General features: G+C 38.4%; 1 protein-coding gene across 1 annotated transcript; it reads left to right on the forward strand.

Moving 5' to 3' along the window:
• The first annotated feature begins 11,816 nt into the window (after positions 1-11,816).
• Positions 11,817-23,496, forward strand: LOC145565053 (putative tRNA 2'-phosphotransferase). Its single transcript, XM_081625164.1, has 8 exons — positions 11,817-11,833; positions 12,515-12,677; positions 13,501-13,590; positions 22,414-22,472; positions 22,560-22,681; positions 22,901-22,957; positions 23,098-23,210; positions 23,437-23,496. Exons 1-8 carry the CDS (start codon positions 11,817-11,819, stop codon positions 23,494-23,496), a joined length of 681 nt encoding a protein of 226 aa, XP_081481290.1.
• The last annotated feature ends 1,205 nt before the right edge of the window (positions 23,497-24,701 follow it).

Here is a 24,701-nt window from a genome sequence, read left to right on the forward strand (position 1 = left end):
AAATAAGATAATTTTAAACAGAAACCTGATCTTATCTCTTTAAAAAAAACCAAAACAGATTTAATTTCGCTTTATTTGAAAACCAAATTTTATCAAATTCGTTTTAGTTAAAAGATAGAATTTTATGAAAAAGATAAAACCGAGTTAAATAAGATTTTAAAGGATAAAATCAAATGAATTCTTTTTCATAAAACTTATAATTATCTTTTACGAATTGATTAGTTTGCCAAGCTTTATCTGATTTATAATAAGTTCCATGCATAACAATCATTAACACGTTTACATCAACCTACAAAACAAACTTATCTTTTATACAACTATGAGTTATGAAGTCCATCTTTTTCGGTTGATATCTCGATCTTTTCACGGATCCTTGGTTGTTGAGGCTTGCCCCAGCATTACACCGGAACTAGGTCGTTACACCCGTTTTGAAGTTCCTATTAGGAAACTTCGGGAAGTTCTATTACTGGAACTCTTCTTCTGTATTTACTATTCCTCATGGATCTTCTAAAGTTCCTTTGTCTCAGTTCCTACTTCATCTCCCAACGCTTACTGAACCTACAAACATCACAACACTAGAAAATCCTTATTAGATGGAAGTTTGCTCAATTCTTAACATCATCATCAAAACCTCATAAAGGTCAACAGGTCGGAAACCGGCTGATGTGTTAGGACATCCGGTATTTCAAAAACTTAATTGTTCTATAGACTAATCTGGTCAGACGGCTATGAGTTGACCAGTTTGGTCGCTCAATCTTTGCCGTCTGCATAGGTACGTAGAGCAAACAGATAGGCTGCTCTCTGCGACGATTGCACCCGAAGGGGTGTCGCCGGACGCCGTTATCCATGCTGGGACAGGCGATTTATAAAAAAAGCAACCATCTAGCCACTGGCCTCTAGTCTAGGTTGAGACTGGCTGTACAGCCACTAAGCGTTTTTGTGCCTAGTTTAGCTATCTGGCCATTGGCCGCATGTCACTTGGACGTTAAATTTGCTACTAAGTTTCAAACTTAGTTGGTTTAGCAACTGACCCATCTGTGCGTTGCCCAGACGGAATGGAAATTATAAAAACAATAACACAATTGAAAACAAAAAGAAACTTTTCATTAATGGACTCTTTGTTTTCAAAAAAAATTTTACAACTATCAAAAGTAGTACTTTTTTAAGTTGTCTACATTCCAAGTTCTAGGCAGGAATCTGCCGTCTGGGGTTTCCAAGCGGTAGGTGCCATCTACTTCTTCATAGATCCGGTAGGGGCCTTCCCAATTGGGAGTTAGTTTTCCAAGCTCATTAACACTACCGGTTGCCTCCATTTTTCGTAACACGAAGTCGCCAAATTTCAAAGGGCGCTTGTGCACTTTCTTGTTGTAGGCTCTCGCCATTCGCAGACAGTATATCTCATGATGCAGGGCATCATTGCCCCTGTGTTCCGGGAGGGAATCTAGTGCCAGCCGCATGGCCTCCCAATTTGCCTCTTCATCATAAAGCATGACTCTGAGAGTTGGCTCGTAATGTTCAATGGGCAAGACGGCTTCAGCACCGTATACCATGAGAGATGGGGTTTCACCGGTTACCCCTTTGGTAGTTGTCCTGATGGCCCATAGGACGTGAATTAATTCTTCTGCCCATAATCCACCGGCTCTTTCAATTTTCTTTTTGATGCCGTCTGAGATGAGTTTGTTAAAGGCTTTAACTTGGTCGTTTGCTTGGGGTCGGCCGAATGATGCAAAACAGTTTGAGATCCCTTGATCTCCCAACCAAGTCTTGAGCTGAGGCGTTTTAAACTGAGGGCCATTATCAAACACCATAGACATAGGTACCCCAAACCGGGTGATGATGTTCTTCCAAATGAAAGAGATGACATCCTTTGTCTTGATGTTCTTGACCGCCTCCGCCTCCACCCACTAGGTGAAATAATCCACAACCACCAGAATATAACGCTTTCCACCTGGTGTAGGCGTATAAGGACCTAGGATGTCCATGCCCCACTTAGCAAATGGGACTAGGCTGTGGATTGCCGTCAGATCAATAGCCGGGCAGTAAATAAGCTTGCAAAACTTCTGACATTTGTCACATTTCTTCACCAGCTCTTTGGCATCTGCCTCAAGAGTAGGCCAAAAATAATGCCGGCTGGCTCTAACGGCTAGGGACCTGCCGCCTATATGGGAGGCGCAGTATCCCGCATGCAACTCTTCGAGAACTTCCTTCCCCTTTTCTAGGGTAACACACTTCAATAAAGGTTTAAGGAAACCAGCCTTAAAGAGCTCCCCGTTTCTCATCTAGAAGTTTGTTGCTCGTTTCTTCATGACGGCTGCTTCCTGTGGTGAATCAGGGAGCGTGATTTCTGTTAAATATGCCCGGATGCCATCCATCCAGGTAGAGCTTCGGTCCAAAATTCCAATGGGTTCTTCATATATACTTCTTTTTTCCAGAACTTCCCAAAAGACTGACCGAGGCATATCACAACAGGCGGAAGATGCCAATTTGGACAATGCATCCGCCTTGTTGTCATCTGACCTGGGCACCTAACTTAGACGGAATTCTTCAAGTGCCCCAGCCTCTTCTTTGACTTCCTGAAGATATTTGATCATAGCCGGATGAGTTGCTTCATATCTACCCTCATACTGACTTACGACCAACTTTGAATCAGAAAAGACGTCAATCTTTGTTGCCCCTGCTGCCTTACACATGCGGATTCCGGCTAGAAGGGCTTCATACTCTGCCTCATTGTTTGAGGCCTGAAACTTGAACCGTAGTGCATATTCAAATTTGTCCGCTTCAAGGGACTCATAGATAATGCCTGCACCACAGCCGTTCTTCGCAGAGCTCCCGTCTACATACACCTTCCAAACCCGATCAAGATTATCCGGAGAAATCGGACGACTCATCTCAACAATGAAGTCGGCAAACGCTTGACCTTTCACTGCCTTTCTTGGTTCGTAGGAGATTTAAAGACTTTGCATTTCAATAGCCCATTTCAACATTCTGCCAGATGACTCTAAGGTAGACATTGGCCGCTTGAGGGGCTGATCGGTGTAGATTACAACTGGATGTGCCAGAAAGTAAGGCTTCAGCTTCTTGAATGCCATATACAGAGCAAGGCCAAATTTTTCAACCATGGGGTACCGGAGTTCAGCCTTTTTTAGCACATGGCTAATGAAACAGACTAGGAGCTGGATGCCGTCTCTCTCAGCAAGGAGAACAGCACTGAGGGCATGGTTTGAGACGGCTAGGTACATGTATAACGTCACTTTGGGCAAGGGGCTAACAAGCCTTGGTAAAGAGTGCAAATGTTCTTTCAGTTTCTAAAAGGCCGTCTCAACATCATCCCCCCATTCAAATCTAGTCTTCTTCCTGATTGCTTGGAAGAAGTAAAGGCATTTTTCACCTGACCGGCTGAGGAACCTCCCCAATGCCGCCAGGCAACCAGTTAGTCTTTGTACTTCCTTGACAGTGCGGGGTGACTTCATGTCAATCACCACCTGTATCTTCTCAGGGTTAGCCTCTATCCCCCTTTGATCAATCAGGAATCCGAGAAACTTCCCAAACTCAACACCAAAGACGCATTTCTTAGGATTTAACATAACCTTATGCCGCTTGAGTGTGGGGAAAATTTCTCGGAGGTCAGCAAGGTGATCCGCCTGCTGCTTGGATTTGACTATCATGTCATCAATGTACGCCTCTACGTTCTTCCCAGTTTGATTAAGGAAGACTGTATTAATCATCCGTTGGAACGTAGCCGGCGCATTCTTCAAGCCAAACGACATCACAATATAACAGAATAACCCCTGATCAGTGACGAAGGCCGTCTTCTCTTGATCTTTTTTCCACAGGGGTATCTGATGGAAGCTGGAATAAGCATCCATGAAACTCATCAGGGCATGACCAGCTGCAGAATCGACTAAGCTGTCGATCTTTGGAAGCGAATAACTGTCCTTCGGACATGCCTTGTTGAGGTCTGTGTAATCAACACACATACGCCAGGTACCATTCGGCTTATTTACAAGCACAACATTTGCCACCCAATCGGGGAAATTACATGGCCGAATGAACCCAGCATCCAACATCTTTTTGACTTCGGCAGCTGCTGCCTAACTTCTTTCCTCGCCGTGATTTCTCTTCTTTTTCCGGATGGGCTTCTTTTTTGGATCCATGGCTAGTTTGTGGACAGCGAGATCCGGGCTGACGCCTGGCATCTCTTCCACTTCAAAGGCAAAAATGTCTTTGAATTCCTTCAGAAGAAGGTGCAAATCTGCACCTAAGGTAGCATAAGCAACCGTCCCAACCTTTACAGTATGCTCTGGACGGCTGTCATCTAAAGCGAGGTCAATGTTTTCACCAGCCGGTTGGGGGCGGAGCTCATCTGACCGCTCTCCGGTCAGTGATTGTTATTTTTTCTCTTTCTTCACCTCCACCAGCTAAGCAGCTTTTCTTTTCTTTCCGGCTGCTGGTGGGACTGGGTTGGCATCCTTGACATTGTCAAGGTCTATTGGTTCCTGCCCTTGGCCGTCTGGGGCCACAGTATCTTTGACGGCTGAGAGGTAACACTCCCGGGCCATCTTCTGATCCCCGTTCAAAGAACCAATAGAGCCATCATCCCTCTCATACTTGATGAGCATGAGGGAAGTGATGATTACAGCCTTGGCTTCGTTGAGGGTGGGACGGCCTAAGATGATGTTATAGGCGGTCAGTTCCTCAACGACCAAGAATTTAACGACCAGATGTTGTCCTTCTTCTTTCTCTCCCAGCCGGATGGGTAAGTCAATCCTACCGACTGGGTAAACCATCCCACCCCCAAAACCTACTAAGGGGTGGGTTACCTGATGCATGCTGCTGGGCTTGTATTTCAGCTTTTGCAAGCACCGGAGGCTGATGATGTCCGACGAGCTGCCGGTGTCTATAAGGATCTGCCCAACCAGCTGATTGGCGACCTTACATTCAATGACGACCGGGTCGTCATACGGACGGCGGACGCTGCCCCTATCCTTCTCAGTGATCAGGACGTCTGGGAAGGTGGAACTAGCAAACGCCTGCTCATCATTATCCTTGTCCATCTTTCGAAGATGGCTTTTGGTGCCCCGGATGGTAGGGTCACCACATGAGAACCCGCCTGCTATAGTGTAGACTGGCTCCTTATCGGTGTCCGAACTACTAGTAGGCTAGGGAGTCTTGGACGAATGCCCTTCGTTCTTCTTTTTAGTCCCTCCTGGGGACTTAGAAATGTAGGACTTTGACATCCCTTTGTCAGCCAGACGGTCCAATGCCCGTTGAAGGCTGAAGCAGTCATTGGTGGCGTGGCCAACTTCCTCATGGTATTGGCAGAATTTTTCTTGTTCCGTGATTGGACGGAACTCTTCATTGGGTTCGGCTTCTCAAGAGACAGCCGGTCCTTTATCTCCATGAGGATGGAGTTGCAGTCCTTGTTAAACTCGTACCTGGAGACTTAAGGTTTAAACTCTTTCTTTTTCTTCTGGGACGGCTGGTCAGAATCACTAACCGCCCAGACTTCTTTTCTCTTCTTGCTCTCTTCTTTCTTCTTCGCCGGCTAAGCAGACCGGCTTTCTTTTTGTTTGCCAGACTTCTTGGAGTTCGACTGGTTACCAAGCGTACAGAGGTCGGTTGCTTGAATATAGCTTTCTGCCTCCCTTAAGGTCGCCTGCAGCGTAAATGCCCCTTTTCTGACGAGATCAAACTTAAAGTTCGACCCGTCTCTCAGACCCTTAAACAAGTCTGTGAATGCTACCTCGTCAGACAGTCCCTGGATATGGATTTTGACCAGGTTGAACCGCCTGACATAAGAGCGTAGCCCTTCTCTCTCACCCTGCTTAATGGTGCTCAAGTCAAGACTTGTTTTCTTAGCAGGGATGTTCATTGAGAATTTGGTGGCAAATAAGAATGCTAGCTTCTTGAAGCAATCAATAGAGCCGGCTGGCAAGTTGCCAAACCACTGTTAGGCAATGCCCTTCAATGTAGCCGGGAAACATCGACACCAAGTGGCATCGTCCTAGCCCTGTAAACACATGAGGTTGGTGTATGCCATTAGATGGTCTTCTGGGTTGGAGGTACCATCATAGGTACCCACCAACACATTCTTAACCTTGGCCGGCTGGGCCGCCTCGGTTATATTCTTGGTGAACGTAGAAGGTTGTTCACCAATTTTAAGCAGACGGAGATGCTAGTCCAATGGCTGGACGCTGTTATATGCCGCCTGATCTTCGAAGGGAGGCGGCTGCATAAATTGAAGGCCATACAGCTCGTATTGCGCCTGGGGTGCACACGAGGCAGACCCAATCATCATCTGAGGGTCGGTGTAGACGGACTTGCCGCCTGTCCGACTCTCATGTAAGGATTGTGAGTTCCTTACAAAAGTTCCTTTGAAACTTTCTGGAAAGCTCGAGGTCGAGGCTGACTCAAACAGCTGCTGGTGTCTCCTCCGCTCAATGATGTGCCGAGCGTCGGATACATATTTCTTGTTGGCTTCGGGCTGATTATGCCGGGTGTGCTGTAGAGGACCCTTTGATAAAAAGATCTTAGACCAGTCAAGTCTTGCGGCTGCCCTCTCCTTCTCCTTGGGATGAGGAGTTGGCCGCCTATACTTTACCGGCTTCTTCCTCTCAGCTGGAGGAGTCTTTTTAGCCGGCTGACCCTTGCTAGAGCCAGCCTTGTTTTTATTGATCATATCTTTGATTTCACCCTTGAAGGAGTTCATAAATTTCATGAGCTCGTCCCGGGTGACTGGGGCTGATCCTCTAGCCGTCTGGGTTTCCCCTTTCGGCCTCGCAGAGGGCCTGCTTGGACCCGCCTGGTTAGTGTGTCGTTCCAGTTGATCTCTGGAACGGACATACTTGGAGATGAATGACCCATCCTCGGCCATATGCATCTCCACTTCATCATCATCATCCTCCTGGTCTGTATAGACCACCGGTTGAGGAATACTTGTGTTTTCCGGCTGAATAACCGGTTGTAGATTGTTGGGATCAGGAAGTGGTACAGACTCTTGAACCATCTTTGAGGTACTCTCCCCACAGACGACGCCAAATGTTTTGGGTGTTTTTTATCCCTTGGGAGAGTTACATCACAAAGTCTGTTCCGGCTCGAGCTACACCTGCAAAAACACGGAGACTCCGGTTGTTTGAGCTCCGCCTCCGACGGTCAAGTTAGTAACTTGAAAAGGAATAAAGAGTGCGGAAATTTAGGTGGGTATCTGCTTGGATTCCAAGCTCAAGTGTTCTCTGATGAGAGAGCATGTGTGTGATAAATGATTATAGATTTCCCCAAAATGGGGGAATATCTCCCTATCTATAGGGTCGTCGGGAAATGTGCCCCTCCCTAGGTCACTCTGACCTAGGACTGGTGGGCTGCGCTGCAAAGTGCGGATTCTTGGGAATTGGGCCCTTGAAAACCGTAATTCTGATGAAGACCTGAGATTTCCACGTGTCAGCTGGTGAGTGGTCTTTGATGACCTGCCAGCCCTTGACACGTGGAGCTCTCTCATTGGTCCAAGTGTCTAGGGTATTTTTACCCTAAACACTTATAGTTTCTATCTTAGCTTTATCAACTTCTAATCCTTTAGATGACACTACATGACCAAGTACTACACCTTGTTCCACCATGAATTGACATTTTTCAAAATTAAGGACAAAATTAGTTTCAATGCATCTTTGTAGTACCATGCTTAAATTAGTTAGGCATATATCAAAAGAATCTCCCTGCACAGTAAAATCATCCATAAAAACCTCTATGTTATTTCCTATAAATTTAGAAAATATGCTCATCATACATCTTTGAAAGGTGGCAGGAGCATTGCACAGACCAAATGACATTCTTCTAAAGGCATAAGTTCCAAAAGGGCAAGTAAAAGTGTTCTTTTCTTGATCTTTCGGAGCTATGGCAATTTAAGTATAACATGAATAACCATCTAAGAAACAAAAGTGAGATCGACCAGCAAGACGGTCTAACATTTGATCAATAAAAGGGAGGGGGAAATGATCTTTCCTAGTAGCAGCATTAAGCATACGATAATCAATACATACCCTCCAGCCATTTTGTACTCTAGTAGGAACTAGCTCACCTTGTTTATTTTCAAAAACTGTCATACCAGATTTCTTAGAAACAACATGTATTGAACTTACCCATTTAGAATTAGATATGGGGTAGATTACACCTGTATTGAGCCATTTCAAAATTTCCTTTTTCACAACTTCCATCATAGGGAGATTTAACCGGCGTTGAGCCTCCCTAGAAGGTTTAACATTGTCCTCAAATAGAATACGATGCATACATAAAGAAGGGCTAATCCCTTTAATATCAGCAAGCGTCCAACCAAAAGCAGCCCTAAATTTCTTAAGGACAATCAGTATTCGTTCCTCTTGGGAAGGGGATAATGCATTAGAGATAATAACGGGAAGTGTTTCCCCATCACCCAAGTAAACATATTTTAAATTGTCTAGCAAAGGTTTGATTTCCAGTTTGGGTTCCTGCACAATAGAAGGAATAAGTTTTTCATTAGAAAGGGGTATATCAATAATAGGAGCATTAGGTTTCAATTTCGTCGATGAACTGATTCTATTAATAGCACCCATGAAATCGTTGTTTGTCAAATTCATCTCATGTTTCTCAACAGAATCCTTATCCAAGCTTTCTTGAATCACAAGTTCCAAATCATCTTCCCTATTTAATTCAAACATCCTTTGTGCTAGTAAATCAATAGTATTAATGGAACGCACAGAATCCACATCAGTAGGATATCTCATGGCATCAAAAATATTGAATTTAATAATATCACCATCAAATTCCATAGTTAAGATCCCTTCATCCACATCAATATTAGTTTTAGAAGTTTTCAAGAAAGGTCTCCCTAACAGTAAAGGAACTTCCCTATGATTAATAGCATCCTCATCTCCCATGTCAAGTATATAAAAATCAGCAGGGAATACCAATTCATTAACTTGTACCAACACATCTTCTAAAATTCCTATAGGATATGCATTACTTCTATCAGCAAGTAATCAAACTAGTTTCTTTCAAAGGACCAACATTTAAGGAACCATATACAGATTTAGGCATGACATTAATGAATGCACCTAAATTTAACATGGCTCTCTCAAATATCGTCTCTCCAATTTTGCAAGGGATAGAAAACATACCTAGATCTTTCATTTGGGAGGTAATTTCTTCTGGAGAACTACAAAAACGTTCACCCCCACACTTACCTTTTGAGTTCCTGTCAATTTCTTTTTGGAAGTGTAAAGTTCTCTCAGGAACTTAGCATAACGAGGAACTTGCTTGATAGCATCTAGCAAAGGAATATTGACTTCTACCTAGCGAAAAGTTTCCAAAATTTCCTTGTCTGCATCTTCCTTCTTTGATTTTGCTAACCTTCTAGGAAAAGGAACAACATGATTATATTTATAATTAGCCAAATCAAGAGGGGGATCAAAGGAAATTCCCTTTTTCTTTGGTGCAGCATTCTATGAATCATGTTCCTGCTACTGTTCCTGTCTAAGTTTCTTGGCAAGTTCCACCACTTGTTCCTGTTCCAACTCTCGGTTCACTCTTTGTTTTTTCTTAGGTTCCTCCAATTCTCTTCCATTCCTTAAGGTTACAACATTGACACTTTCTTTCGGGTTTACTAAGGCTTGTGAAGGAAGTTTATTGGAAATTTGGGAAGTGGAGCTGTTAACATGGGTGGCTATTTGTCCAATTTGAATTTCCAAGTTTTAAGTCTTACATCAGTTTGCAAAGCTAACTATCGTACAAGTTCCTCAAGGTTTGAAGAAGAATTCGACCCTTGGTTCTGTGTAGGTCGTTGGAAATTATAAGGAAGCCTAAAGTTTGATTGGTTTTGGCTAAAACCTAGTGGATTTTCCTTATTCCCATACCTAAGATTTGGGTGATCTCTCCATCCCTCATTATAGGTATTACAAAATGGGTCATATTTCCTTTGGGTGAGTATTATCATTGTAAATTCTACATACCATAGCAACCTGAGTTCCCGAGACAAGATTAGAAACAAGATTAGTCAATTGTGAAATTTGTCTAGAATTTTCAGCAAGAGAAGCCTCTAAATTGTGCACACCAACTTCATTGACTCTCTTGGACACAACATCATTCCTAGTTCCATAACGTTGAGAGTTTTGTGCCATATTGGAAATCAATTTTGTTGCTTGTTTAGGTGTTTTATCAACTAAGGCACCACCACTAGCAGCATCAATCATGTTCCTATCATTAGGCAAAAGTCCATCATAAAAGTATTGAATTAACAATTGCTCACTGATTTGGTGTTGGGGACAACTAGAACAAAGTCTCCTAAATTGTTCCCAATATTCATATAAAGTCTCATTAAAAGATTGTTGAATTCCACATATTTTCTTTCTTATGGATACTATCATAGATGCAGGTAAAAAGTCCTCTAAGAATTGTTTATGCAATTGTTTCCATGTAGTAATGGATCAAGATTTTAAATGATATAACCAATCCCTAGCAGAATCTAGCAAAGTGAATGGAAAAGCCATTAACAAAATATCATCAAATTCCACCCCTTCAGTCCTTTGTGCAGAACAAGTCATGAAAAATGCCTTTATATGCATCAATGGATCTTCTCCCTTAAGGCAGTGAAATTTAGGAAGTAAGTTAATAAAACCAGAATTCAATTTAAATGGTTTTTCCAAGGTAGGAAAAACAATTCCAAGAGGTTCCTGCTCGAGATTAGGAGCAGAAAGTTCCTTAATGGTTTGATTGTTAATCGACGCCATCTCAAAGAATCTGTCAAGTTCCCAATCAAAATCAATTTTCGCCTCCTTTCTTAACCTGCGCAAAGTTCTTTCTATTTCTGGATCAAACTTCAACAAATCAAGATTAGTAGAATGAGTATTGATCATATACTAACAAGGAACTAAATAAAAACAATGAAACTTAGAATTATAACGAATTACCAAAGAGAACAACTTTCCCCGGCAACAGCGCCAAAATTTGGTGTGTTGTCGAAGTGCACACAAAAATAAACCTTATTCACCTTAACAAATAGCTAGGGAAAGTAAGAGTGGATCCCACGAGGAAAGTAAGTTTAAAGTAACAAGTCACTAGATCCAAGTTCCACAAGAGTAACACAATTTGGGGGGGGGGGGGGGGTTGATATGAGAAATCTAATCTAAAATAACTAAAGGAATAATATATAAAAGGAGTTATAATTAAAGAACAAACAGTCAATGTAGAAAACACTCAGTAGATAATCAGATTCTAGCCATGGAACTTCGTAAAATCATCGACAAAATAATTAACCCTCTAGGAACAACTTGACTTATGGAACAAGTTCCTCTGTTTTCCCTTATTAATGGTTAGATTCAGTACGACATTCATTAACCCTAATCAACAAATGACCCCTATATTACGAGCAACAAATTTAACCTGTTGACAGCATTAGGAACTAGGAAAACATCAAGCCTAGACAACCATGACATTATTGGAACACAGTTTCACCTAGATTAAGAGTTACTTTACAATTAATAAAGTGGAACGTCCTCCTCTACAATTGGTTGCTACTTCATTAACATTCCCAAGAAATTACGGACTTAGTAGTAATAATTAGAAATAGAAATCAAACCCAAACAAATAGTTGCGCACCTACTTATAAGAAATCATCATTCATAGAAATAAGCAGTAATTCAAGAATATTCCCAAAACATTAATTATTAATCATTAAAACCAAACTAAATTGTCACAAATACTAATTACATGGCCTCCTCTAACTACTACTGAGCATAAAGAACTACTCACTCATGTTACAAAGCAAAGAAGAAAGGTTTTTGGAGAAAAACATGTCGAGTTCCTCTAGGTGGTTTCTTCTAAACATGAGCACAAGTGAGAGATGAATGAATAATGGATGATGAATGGACGAATAACTCTAGGGTTTTATAGAATTATGATAGAATTATTCCCCAAGTAAAATCCCTAAAAATATGGAAGATAAATCTAAGATAAGGAAAGTAGTTAGATAGAATCTATGAAATTCTATCTTTTGCCAAATCTTTTCCTAAATGATAGGATCTTCTTCTTATCAAATATATCTTCCTTCCAGCTGTAAATATTCAAGAATTATTCTCCAAGTAACCAAATATCATGTTGCAATGAATATGGACAATTCTCGGACTGCAAGTAAGTTCCTTTGCGTCTGCGTCAGTCTTCTAATTCCTACGAAGGAACTCAGCATATATTTATTTGCATTTGCAATTGGCTCTTTTATTCTGTTCATCTTTTTATCATCCAAAATGGCTCAATAACCTATCAAAACACACAATGAGGATATAAATCACAATACACCAAAAATATAGATAAAAGTACTAAAATGCTAAAGGAACTAACCTAAAATCTAAGGAACATGACCATAAAATAGTGTCATAAATGACACTCATCATAAACATTGTAATCCTTTTTTCCATAAGGCTCAAGACTGTAAAAATATTGTTGTTTTTGTATAGGATTTGGAACCATAATCAAGCATTTTTGTGTTTATTAGGGTACGTATATTGAGACATGATGCAATGGAGCTGAATTTGGACATGCGTAGTGATGGATGTGTCAAGTTTTATGATATTTTGAAGCTGAACATGAAAACACGGTCAAGTATTCAATTAAGATCACATGCTAATTATGAAATTAGAGAACTAAGTCCTATCGCTGTTTTTCTCTTACATTGATGATCACCTAATCTTGTAAGACAAGTTGATACAAAGTTTATGATTGGATAGTAGCTCCACTATGTTTCCAAGTTTCATTTAAGCCTTAGGTGTAAGTCACAGTTTTTTCCATTCCTACCTTTTTTAATTAACCATTTATCAACCATCATAGACATATTTTTTCTAGTTTATCTTTTATAGGTGTCATTACAATCTTTCCCGGATTTTTTTATGCCTTCCTACCCCTTATTTGTGACCAAATGTCTGATGTATTATTTTTATTAATTTTTTTGATGTCAAAAAGATTTTGAAAATCTCTGAGATCAACTTTTCATCATCATACTCCCTATTAATTATTTACACATTTTCTCTGTTGAAGTGAACTTGTAATATTTATGCAGAATAAAAAATCCTTTCACATGTCATGATTAAACCTTTTAGATCAAGTGTTGAAACTAACTCATTACTTCTCAAAAATGTGATGTACAATACATTAATATAGTCATTAAAATATACAATACATTTTTAGACATTAGATTTGCATTAATATATGTATAATCAAAATTTGATACAAGTATACTATTACGGAGTACAATTTACCAAAAACTTTGCCAATTTGAAACCTTGTTATTTGAATAGGCTCTCTTTTAGAAATAAGCTTACAAGATTTGGGGCTTTTATTTTCTTGGCTCTGTAAAAACATACAAATAGATTCAGGGCTTTGTATTATTTCATTTTATTTTAGCTCATACTTTTGTCTTTGGCATTGAATCATTTAGTCATGTTGTTCTTAATACACTTTGACACTGATGCTCAAAATTTTTAGGCTGTAAGGATAGACAACAAGCAGAGGCTTAGCCTTACGGACGAGGATGGAGAACTGTGGATACGTGGAAACCAAGGTCATACGGCAAAGGTAAGCTATCTTTGTTGTAGTATTATTGTCTATTCATTTAAATAAATTGTCAAAATTGCTCCATGAGTCAATATCAGCCCATTTCTTTTTTCAATGTTTTAGACTTATGGAGGAGATCTAGATTGTTGGATTCCACTTTTATTACATTTCATAAACTAATTTAAATTGACTTGTCTCATCCTGGAAACAATGGAGGATTTTTAGAATTTGAAGTGGAAGATATACAATATAGGTAGAAATGAATAATTGTTTCGTGAATGGTAGTAACTTTTGGCATTGTCATGCTACATATTCCTTGTTCCTAGTATAGTTTGTTTGGGATACAAATAAAGAAGGGAAAGGGAAAGGAAATCCCTAATTTACGGAATATGTTTGAGGGAAGGGTAATTGTATGCTGTTCTTTTTTTTTCTTTTTTTTTTAATTTTTTTTTTATTGGTGATGTGGTTTAACTCAAGAATGAAACCTCATTAATCCCTCAAGGCAAGTGTCCCTTTCTCATCTCCCTCATTACAGCGTTGTGTATTGAATAGGAATGGCAACAAATTGAATATGGGCGGATATAGCTTCATCAGCATTCACTATCCGCTCCACTCAATCCACCCGTCAACCACAAAACCCATCACCCGCATCCAATTCGTCCGTCTTCTACGGGTGGAATGGGTGGATCGGATGCTTAGCGGGTGTTAATTATAATCCTACTCTAACTACTCCCATCGTCCCATAATACTGGGGACGTTGGAGGGAGCACGTAGTTTAATAACAATGTAAGTGGGTCCTTTTATATATTTGTTTATTGTAGAAAAGATGCTCTTTTATTACTAAAAAACTTAGTGGGGCTAATTGTCATGAAGGGAGGGTGGTTTAAATTTTTTAGTATTTCCTAAAAAGCAGTGGGCTCATAGAGTGTAAAGAAAAATGATTTTATATAGTGGTCCATTTCCAAAATTGATAATGTTTCAATTATTGTGGGACAGCCAAAAATAGGAAGTGTGTCAAGTATTATGGGACGGAGGAAATATTTAATATATTATTTAAAAAAAGAAAACATGTAAGCCAATTTTTAACTTGAATTGTGATTCATTAGTGAGCTTTTAATTCCAAACTACAACAATAACAAGTAAAAAATCATGAACTTACTTATGTAGTACAGGGGGCTTTTATAATTTTTAAATATTAAATTAAATAATTTTTAGAAATATATACATACATAGTACAGTATAAAGGTCAAAAAAAAATTGGAAATAAGTATATATAATTATTTCAAATTTTTTTGACCTTATATATGGGTAGGTGGAGGATCGGGTGACGGATGAAACAGAGCCCCACTCGAATCCGATTTAATCTTTAGCCCGTTCTTCATCCATTTAAAGCGAATTTTTGTCCATTCACTTAGATTTGGTGGATCAGATTTGCGGATATCCATTTAGAATTTTCATCCCTATTGTTGAATCCATCACCGACAATTTCATCTTTATATTACTGTCAAAATTTTCTTTCTTGTTCCCTCTCTATAGCCCCTAACCCCTAATAATCTCCATTTACAGCCAACTCACTCTTACCTTTCCCACCTCACAGTCCCCTCCGCTAAGACGCTAACAGTTCTGTGAGTTCACAAGATTCCTACTAGCTCTCTGTCACATTAGTTCAGCTCCGTAGAATCGACCATGAAGGCTCTTAATTAGGAGTCTTGTTGGTCAAATTTAACCATTTACAACTCATCATTGTTATGGCATTTTTAAATATGCTCTTTTTGTTTCTTTTCTTGTTATTATGGTAGTGAAAATGCCATCTGCTAATTTTATGGTGATGGGAAAATTCTGTTGTGGCTGATGCCCTTTAATGTGGTGTTGTGCTTGCAGACATGAGAATGGGGAAGGTATCATGGTAAGTTGTGAGCACCTGCCATTGAAGTTGTGAGGTCCATGAGGATGAGGATATATGTAGAAATATATAGAGTGTAGGAGATATAATTCATGTTTGTTTTGCTTAATGAGCGTGGTTAAAGTGTTACTAATTAAGGAAAACAAAGGATTAGAGCAAGAGAGAAGCACAAGGGCAAGAGAAAATCTCGATCGATCGGGGTCATGCGTGCTCGATCGGGCACAGAAGCACGCTGGAATAGTGCTACTTCACCGCTAGGATCCGCCCTGCCTTGTCAGGCCCACATGCGCACAGGAGAAGCATTGCGTGACCACCTGCTCGAGCTCGAGTGTGTTGTTTTCGCTGGATTGTGTGCAACCGAATAGGGTCGACGTGCTTTGATATGTCTAGTTTATGTAGTATTTTACCCCCGTCCCTTGGTCATTATTAGTAGTGTTTTTGGCTCTTTAGAGCCACTTTTATTACTAATATGTGTTTTCTAGTGTTTTCGTAGTTTTGGTTGAGTTTTGTAGGGAATTGCACCTTTGGAGTACTTTCCCGGGATTTTATGGAGCAACTACGAGCATTGGAGGAGCACGGCCATCTTTCATAGCCCAAGATCGGTTAGAGTAATCAAACCGGTGAATAAGGGCTCGACTTGTGTGAAGACGAGGCATTTGGACCGAATGATTAAAGCCCCAAAGAGGATATTTGGTTTGGGCCAAGTTACTAGCCTAAACGAGGAGTCCAAGCGGCCCAAGGGTGTCCGCCCGATGGTCTGCCCGATGGTCCGCCCGGTGGTCCGCCCGATGGTCCGCCCGATGGTCCGCCCGGTGGTCCGCCCGATGGCGCGCCCGATCGGGCAAAGAAGACTTATATCGCAACAGCCCTTCGCCCGATCAAAAAGGCGCGCCCGGTCGGGCGGTGTGGCGCCCGGTCGGGCGCGTGTCTCTGATAGATCTTTTAAGCATCGTTTAGTTTGTTTTAGTTTAGGATTCTTGCTTATTATAAATATGTTTTTGTTAAGCAAGTTTGGGATTCCTTCTTTTCTTTTACACTTCCTTATTCTCTCTTTACTATTGTAATTCTTTCTTTTAGACTTTCTCTCTTTACTTAAGCTTATTTTCTCTCTCTACACTTTATACTTTGTTCTTTACTCAACTCTTTATTCTGATTACTTTGGTAACGATTTCTTTTCTCTAAATCTCAGTTATTTATTTTATTCCTTCTATCATGTTTTATTTTATTGCTTTGATTAGTTTAGATTTAATTATGTGTGAGTAGTTCTTTTTCTAGGGTTTATGGGGATCCATAAATAATATGAAGGGGTAATTTATTGTTGTTAATTATCAATGCTATATTAATTTCCTATTGATTGATTTAATGCTCTGTGACTAGATTAGGCCTGATCTTTTATGCATGAGTTTGACAATATTGATTTGAGATTCGAGAGATGAGAATTGATGTTTAGGTCTAGTTTCAATAGGCAGGTTAATCTATAAATGGTTAAGTCGAGATTCGAGAGATGAGATTTAATACCGGTAGATTAATTCTGTGATTGTAATACGTAGCGAAAGCCCTTTATTATCTGGTTAATTGATGCATTAATGATTGGTTATTATGTTTTACCCTGGAATATTATTTATTGGTGAACCTATGCCCTAGGTCTTTAATTCATTGATTCCTCTTATTTTATTCTCCCTACTTATATTCTTCGTAGTATAATATTTAAATCACAACAAATTGTTACTAATAATTTAGATTGCTATTAATTAATTAGGATTAGAAAGACTAGTTTCCCTGTGGATTCGACCCTACTTCCCTATCTACTTTAGTTAGAGGACTTAGGTAATTACTTTTGATTTGGTGATACGACTTTAGCCTGTCATGCTTGTGGCCAGTTATTTTTGTTCGTCCTTTTCATTCTCTTTGGTTGTTTATAATTCTCTCTTAGATTCATCATCACAAATTCACAAAAACTTGTTTTCGTTAAATTGCTTGTAGACTACTTATAATTGCAATTGCTTCGTTGTATCTCCTCATCGATTCCGTGATACCCTAGCAGTAGTATAAGGTCGAAATAAAGCTTTTGGGAAAGTGATATCGTTCACGCCTCGAAGGTTCTTGTTGTTCTTGATTGTTGTTATTTCCATCACCTTTGTGACCCTTTATTTCCATATGATCCCCAACTATCCAAGTGCTTTATTTTTTTTGCAAAGATGGCTACCACTAAAAGCAAATTTTGAAAGTTAGACAAGTTTGAGGATGTCGGTTTTCGTAGATGACAAAAGAAGATGCCCTTTCTCTTGACTTCTCTTGGTGTGACTTATGTTTTTACTACCCTTGAAGGAAGAAAGTGAGACGTTAGAGACCACAGGGAAGAGGAATAAATTAGAGAACAATGATTATATTTGTCGTGGTCACAATCGTCATATTCTTTTTGGTATGTCTAATGACTTGTTTGATATTTATCAGTTTTATTAATCTGCTAAAATGCTTTGGGATGATCTGGAATAAAAAAGCATGGATGAATATGCAATTATCAAGAAGTTCATTGTTAGTAATTTCACTAAGTTTAAGACGGTAGATAATGTCATGTGATGGAACAATTTCATGAAAGAATTAGTAACCTCAATGTGAAAGTCTTAAACAAAGAATGATTCTTACATACATGTCTTGATGTTCTTGAATTGATATACCACGATGAATCACCTTTACACAAAGGATTTCAGGTTTCACACATAAATAACTTTATGGAATTACATGAAACTTGTGTACAAGTACCTTGTTTGTCCTTATATTGGCTTGACTCGCATTTCCTCTTTTGAGCCATCTTCTTGCTCATCTTTTTCTTGCATATGGTGTAGTCCTTTTTTTAAATGATCGGGCTTACCACATACCCAACAAGCTCATGGTTTTGGTACTTCACCATCAACTTAAGGCTTCTTGCCCTTGTTACCATTAGAGTCTTTACCTCTCTTATGCCTATGACTATCCTTGGAGTTACATCTTCCATCATTTTAACGATGGAACTTGAATTTCCATTTTTAAATCCATCTTGAATTCGAATTCCCTCTTCAATCCGAAGATGGGAACTTAATTCTTCAACATTTTGTCATCTTTGTTATGTTTCAAAGAATTTCTAACATCTTTCCAAGTGGGTGGGAGTTTGTCAATAATAGAAGATGCTACAAATGTATAATCAAAATTAATGTCATGTTGTATAAAGTTTTGTAAAATTCTTTATAGTTCATGAATCTATTCCATTACAAGCCTATTATAGAAGATGCTACAAATGTTTTATTAAAATTAGTGTCATATTGTTTACAGTTTTTTAAAATTCTTTATAGTTCATGAAATTATTCAATTACAAGCCCATTACAAGCCTAACATCTTTCCAAGTTGGTGGAAGTTTGTCAATAATAGAAGATGATACAAATGTTTAATCAAAACTAATGTCATGTTGTTTAAAGTTTTGTAAAATTCTTTATAGTTCATGAAATTATTCCATTACAAGGAACTTTTTGCTAGATTCATCGTCAGCCATGTATTTTAATTCAAGATCATCCCAAAGCATTTTAGTAAATTTGTAGTCATCGGACATGCCGTTAAGAATGTGACCACGACAAATATAATCATCGTTCTCCAATTTGTTCCTCTTCCTTTGGTCTTTAATGTTTTACTTCCTTCCTCTAATGACTATGGGGTAGTAAGAACATAAGCCACACCAACAGAAGTTAAGAGAAAGTGCATCTTCTTTTGCTATCTACGAAAATTCGCTTCCTTGATAGTAGTCATCTTTGCAAAAACTTAAGCTTTTGGATTGTTCGAGATTATATGAAAATAAAGGGTCTTAAAGGTGCTGGAAATAACAATCATCAAGAACAACAACAAGAACCTTAGGAGATACAACGAAGCAATTACAATAAGGAGTAGTCTAAAGCAATAAATGAAAACAAGTTTTTGTGAATTTATGATGATGAATCTTTGAGAGAGGAATAAACAAAAAAAAGAGAATGAAAAGGAAGTTTATTTCTGATTTTCATCATATACAAAATGTATGTATATAGAGCAACTTACGAACAAAAATATCTGTCACAACTACCCTAAAGCAGGTCAAGCCCATCGGGCGAACACAATCTAACGAAAATAGTGCCCGATCTTATTGGTCACGCAATACTTCTCTAGCATGAATGTGGGCTCGACTTGGCGGATCCTGCTAGATCAAGTGGCACGGCAGCGCTATTCTAGCTTAGCCTACTTAAGTTCCCGATCAAGCAAGCATGACCGCGATCTAGCGAGATTCGCTGCCCTTGTGCTTCACTCTTGCTCTAATTCTTTGTTTCCCTTAATTAGGAATACCTTAACCACGCTCATTAAGCAAAACAAACATGAATTGTATCTCCAATACTTTTAATATTTCTACACATACTCTCATAGACCTCACAGCTTCAACCCCTAGCCAAATGTTCTCAACTTACCATAATACTCTCCCCATTCACGCTAATAGTGTAATTTAAACTAGTATATGACACTTAAATAAAGTAGTATTGAAAATTAAAATAATTATGTCATTTAATTATGAAGCAAATGTGATGCATGATTATGATAGAGACATAACATTGAAGTACCCATGGTCTAAACCCGAAAACTCATCAGAGGTTAAGGGTGGATTTCTCAAATATGAAATATCCATGGGCTACCATTGAAGTTTACCAATGAAGAGTTATTTCTAATTTTCATTTTCAATTGTATATGTATTGATAAATTGATATTTGTAACTTTTATCTTTTAAAGAATTACAATGTGATTATACATATAATATATCCGATTTACAAAAGTTACTCCTATTTGATTATCATATAGATTTAATCTTCATCGAGAAGTTAAGCCTGATGAGGCTATACAAGTAATGCTTCCTCCGATTTTTTTAAATGCAACAGTTTTGAATTCGCAAACTACTAGGGAATTTTTTTGGATTAAAGAGAGAATAAAAAAAACAAGGGGGTACATGTATTATGAAAGAGATGATAATTTATTAATTAAAAAGAGTGGTGCATCTAAATTGAATTTTCCATTCATAAAAGGAAAAATTCACTTTAATAATCCCCACATTAGGCGATTTAATTGGAATAACTCCAACTTTTGATTATTATCTAATAATCCAAAAACCCCCTCTCTTCCCTACTCAGCCACCCCACCCCAACCAATTGGATTCTGATTCTTGGAATATGTGTTATACTTAGTGAAAGTTCAATTCTTTGTACACTTTAATGTATGCATAAATTTGTATTTTGTGATGATGATATATTTATGCAATGAGTCTATTTATATACTCTAAATGATTTGGGGAGGAATGTAGAAATATTTAGAGTATTGGAGACTTAATTCATGTTTTTTTTGCTTAATGAGTGTGGTTAAGGTGTTGCTAATTAAAGGAAACAAAGAATTAGATCAAGAGCAAAGCACAAGGGAAAGAGCAAAACTTGCTCGATCAGGGCCATGCCCGCCTGATCGGGCATGCTAGCACGCTAAATAGCGTTTCTCTGCCGCCCGATTGAGCAAAATTTTCCCGGTCGGCCCACATGCGTGCCGGAGAAGCATTGCATAGTTTTCGCTAGGTTGTGTTCGCCCGATCGGGCTTGACCTATTTGGGGCAGTTATTGGTTATTTTTGTTCGTGAGTTGCTTTATATATATACATATTGTATCTGATGAAAGATAAGAAATGAAAATCAAGAATCAACTTCCTTTTCATTCTCTTTGTTTGTTTATTAATCTCTGTAAGTTTCATCATCACAAATTCATAAAAACTTATTTTCGTTGAGTTGCTTTTAGACTACTCCTAATTGCAATTGCTTCGTTGTATCTCCTAAGCAATTTTGTGATACCCAAGTGGTAGTGTAAGGTCAAAATAAAGCATTTGGAAAAGTGATATCGTTAATGCCTTGAAGGTTATTCTTGTTGTTGTTCATATCGTTGTTATTTCCATCATCTTTGAGACTGATTATTTCCATATAATCCTCAGCAATATATAGTAATAAAGAGGAATGGAATGATTGGAAATACTTGGATTTTATTTTGGAGGGGGGGGGGGGGGGGGGGGGGAGAGGGGTATGAGGAATCAGGTTTGAGGTTTGGTGGTTTTGAATTGGGAGATTTAGGGAAGGAGTAGGTTGGAGGGGGGTGAGTGGGTGGGTTATTAGACCCCAACCATAAGGAGGGTTGCCTTTCCATTTCTAGAATAATTAAAATATGTCTGTAAAAATGGGCAATTTAAAATGTATTACTACAACTCTCACACACACAAAGAGCAAAGCAATAAACAGAAAGAATTGAGGTAAGAGATTGAAACTTAAGTTAACCAAATGCTTAATGGTTTGCACAAAACATTGAGTTTAGTTCACTACTCCTTAATTAGTGACTTTAGGTCACAACTCTCAAGAAAACTCACTCAATACAATGCCTCTCCATCTCTCTCTCTCTCTCCCCTCTTTTTATATGTACATTATCAATCCTAAATGATCTAAGTGGCTGCTTGCTAGCTGATGTGTTTTTTCACTTCACTCTCTAATTGGCGATTGCTTTGTTGTGCTGCAGAGGTGTTGTTGATGCCACCAAACTTAGTGGGTATTCTTTGTCTTCTTCTGGCATAGGTAAGGACCTGCAGCATGGTCCATTAAATCGCCATCTTAACTTGTTTCAAGCTTTTTCTACCACATGGACATTGGCTACAGCTATATAACCATGGCCCTTGGCTTTCTAATTCCATGTGAGGTTTCTAGTAGGTAGTCTTAGTAGCTTGGAGGAAATCCACCAAGTGCTTTGCTGTTTTATTTTCTTTTAAAGAACAATAGATGTTTCTTTTCATTTTTATTTTAGGAAACAATAGATGTTTCTTAGCTTGTTAAACTCATTTCCATATCTTTTAATCCACTGTGATTTCTCTCTTTAATTAATTAGTCTATAGAGAGTGAGAGTTTGTTGAAGCTGATCCTTTCTGCTGAAGTGATCCCTAATATGCACTGCACTTACTCAGATCTCCATGTTGCTTGCTGGCAAATTACTCTGTAGAGAAGATAAATCTCTGGAATTTCTTTCATTTGTAGTTGTGTTCATGGTACATATATGAGGCTTCTTCAATCTATTCTTACATCCGGTCTCAAGCGAATGAGCAGGTTCCACATTCACTTTCCATGTGGCTTACCATCAGATGCAGAAGTAAAAAGTGGTATGTATACCATATACGGAGAGTTTTCCTGATTAGTCTTTTTTAATGTCTTTTGCAATTTCCTTTGGATCATTAAGATTTGCAATCTTCTGCATGGTTTCGTTTACTGATTTATTTCTCATTTTTCTCTTACCAAACTTTATGAGCAGTATTATTATCCCAGTATATTGTATACGAGAAATTCTATAAACAGTTGATGTGTTTTGGGCCATTTTCTAGGTTTTAGGCGTGATGTTAACATGGTAATCTTCTTAGACACCAGGAAAGCAATGGAAGGTAAACTTCCTGTATTTTATATTTGTTAATGGATACTAATGGCTTGTCGAAAGTAATTGTTAGTGCGAACATAGCCGCCACCCCCCCACCCCCCGTGATCTAATCTAATGGAACTCTTTTACCATGTCTAACCTTGGCAGATGGAATAAAGTTTTACAGGTCTGAAAATAGGGTAATACTGAGAGAAGGCTTGGATAGCGTTGTCCTAGATAAATATTTCCAGAAAATTGGGTCATGGCCTAAAATAAACCTGGTATCAAGACAAATGCATTATGTACCTCTATTATTGTTGGACTATACAAGTACTCTCTTCATCTGCAGGCTGGACTTTGTGACTCGCAAAACAATTGAGTCACTAATTCCTAAGTGACATTTAAATAGGTATAGAGTAGTGTTAACAAGGTTAAGTAGCATTGACATTAATTGGTGTATTATATAATTGTAAATTGTGTTGTTAAGTTGAATTTTGGTTTATACAGAGTGCAATATCAAATACTAATTTCTATCCCCTGAAAAGAAATTTTGGTATTGAAACTTAAGATTTCAAGATAAAAATTGGTAAAATATTTTAAGTTAGTTTAAAATGATTTATGCGCATCCTAAAATGACTCGAAATGACTCAAAAACTAACCAAAATGGGCAGAAGCACAAAACTTTGTTGCATTCTCCTTTCATAAAAAGAGTCATACTCCCGTAACTCTACAAACACCAAAACTTTAACTCAATAATTTGCTGAGTACTTATTTTCCAATGTATTATACTTTGGAAACACAATATATGACATTATCAACTAATTTGATTTCATTTGATTATTTACTACATATTACTAAACATCAAGTAAGGGAGTTTAAGTTTAACCTTATATATTGAACATTTGTATTAAAGAACCCTACAAATTGAAGATTTTGAAGAGAATAAGTAGCAACAACAATTTCTCAGTTTTTATGGTTGTTTAAAACTCTGCCTACGAAAAGAGAGAAAAGAGAAAAGGAAAGAAAACTACCTGGCCATGGTTGGGTGCTCGCCAGCTCTTTATCACTTGCATTATTTCAATGGTTATCTTTAGAAGAAGGAAGAGAATGAGAAGATGAGAGAAAAACGTCTGAAGAGGAGATAATGTGTGTAGAAGAAGGAAGAGGGTGTGTAGTGCGACATTTTGAGGAAGAGAATTCAGCTACTACCTTCGTTTCATATTATTTGCAACGATTAGACATTTTTCCTCTCTACTTTATGTCAAAGCAATGCAAATAATATGAAATGAAGAACAAAATTGGAGACGTATAGACAAAAGGGAAGAAAAAAAGAACAAAGTTATAGTTGGACTTTTTGAGGGGCAAAATAGGCAAAACACTATTCATAAGCAATTCTTATTTCTCGGTTCTCACTTTTATTTAAAGGTATACATTCATTTTATCCCAACCTTTTATTCATTTTTAATCATCAGCAACCCCACTTTATGGAGTCCATTAATATTAATAAATCTCTTTTTCCCTATATATCTCTATCCTCTTAATTAACAAAAGTATTTACATGCATAGTCCTTGTTTCCACCATTCTTAGGTTTGCACAACTATATAAACTAGTAGAAAAAATGTTATTTGTAAGGGTATTAGTAACTGACATAGCTAATGCGGGTTACAAATAAATTAGCATTAGTAACTGGCACAAACAAAGTCAGTTACAAATAGTATGTCAAAGATGGGCTAACCAATTACTAGTATGGGCCACTAAAATAGCCCGTTAC

The sequence above is a fragment of the Chenopodium album genome, chromosome 10, assembly GCF_948465745.1.
Source record: "Chenopodium album chromosome 10, dcCheAlbu1.1, whole genome shotgun sequence".
Classification (NCBI taxonomy): domain Eukaryota; kingdom Viridiplantae; phylum Streptophyta; class Magnoliopsida; order Caryophyllales; family Amaranthaceae; genus Chenopodium; species Chenopodium album.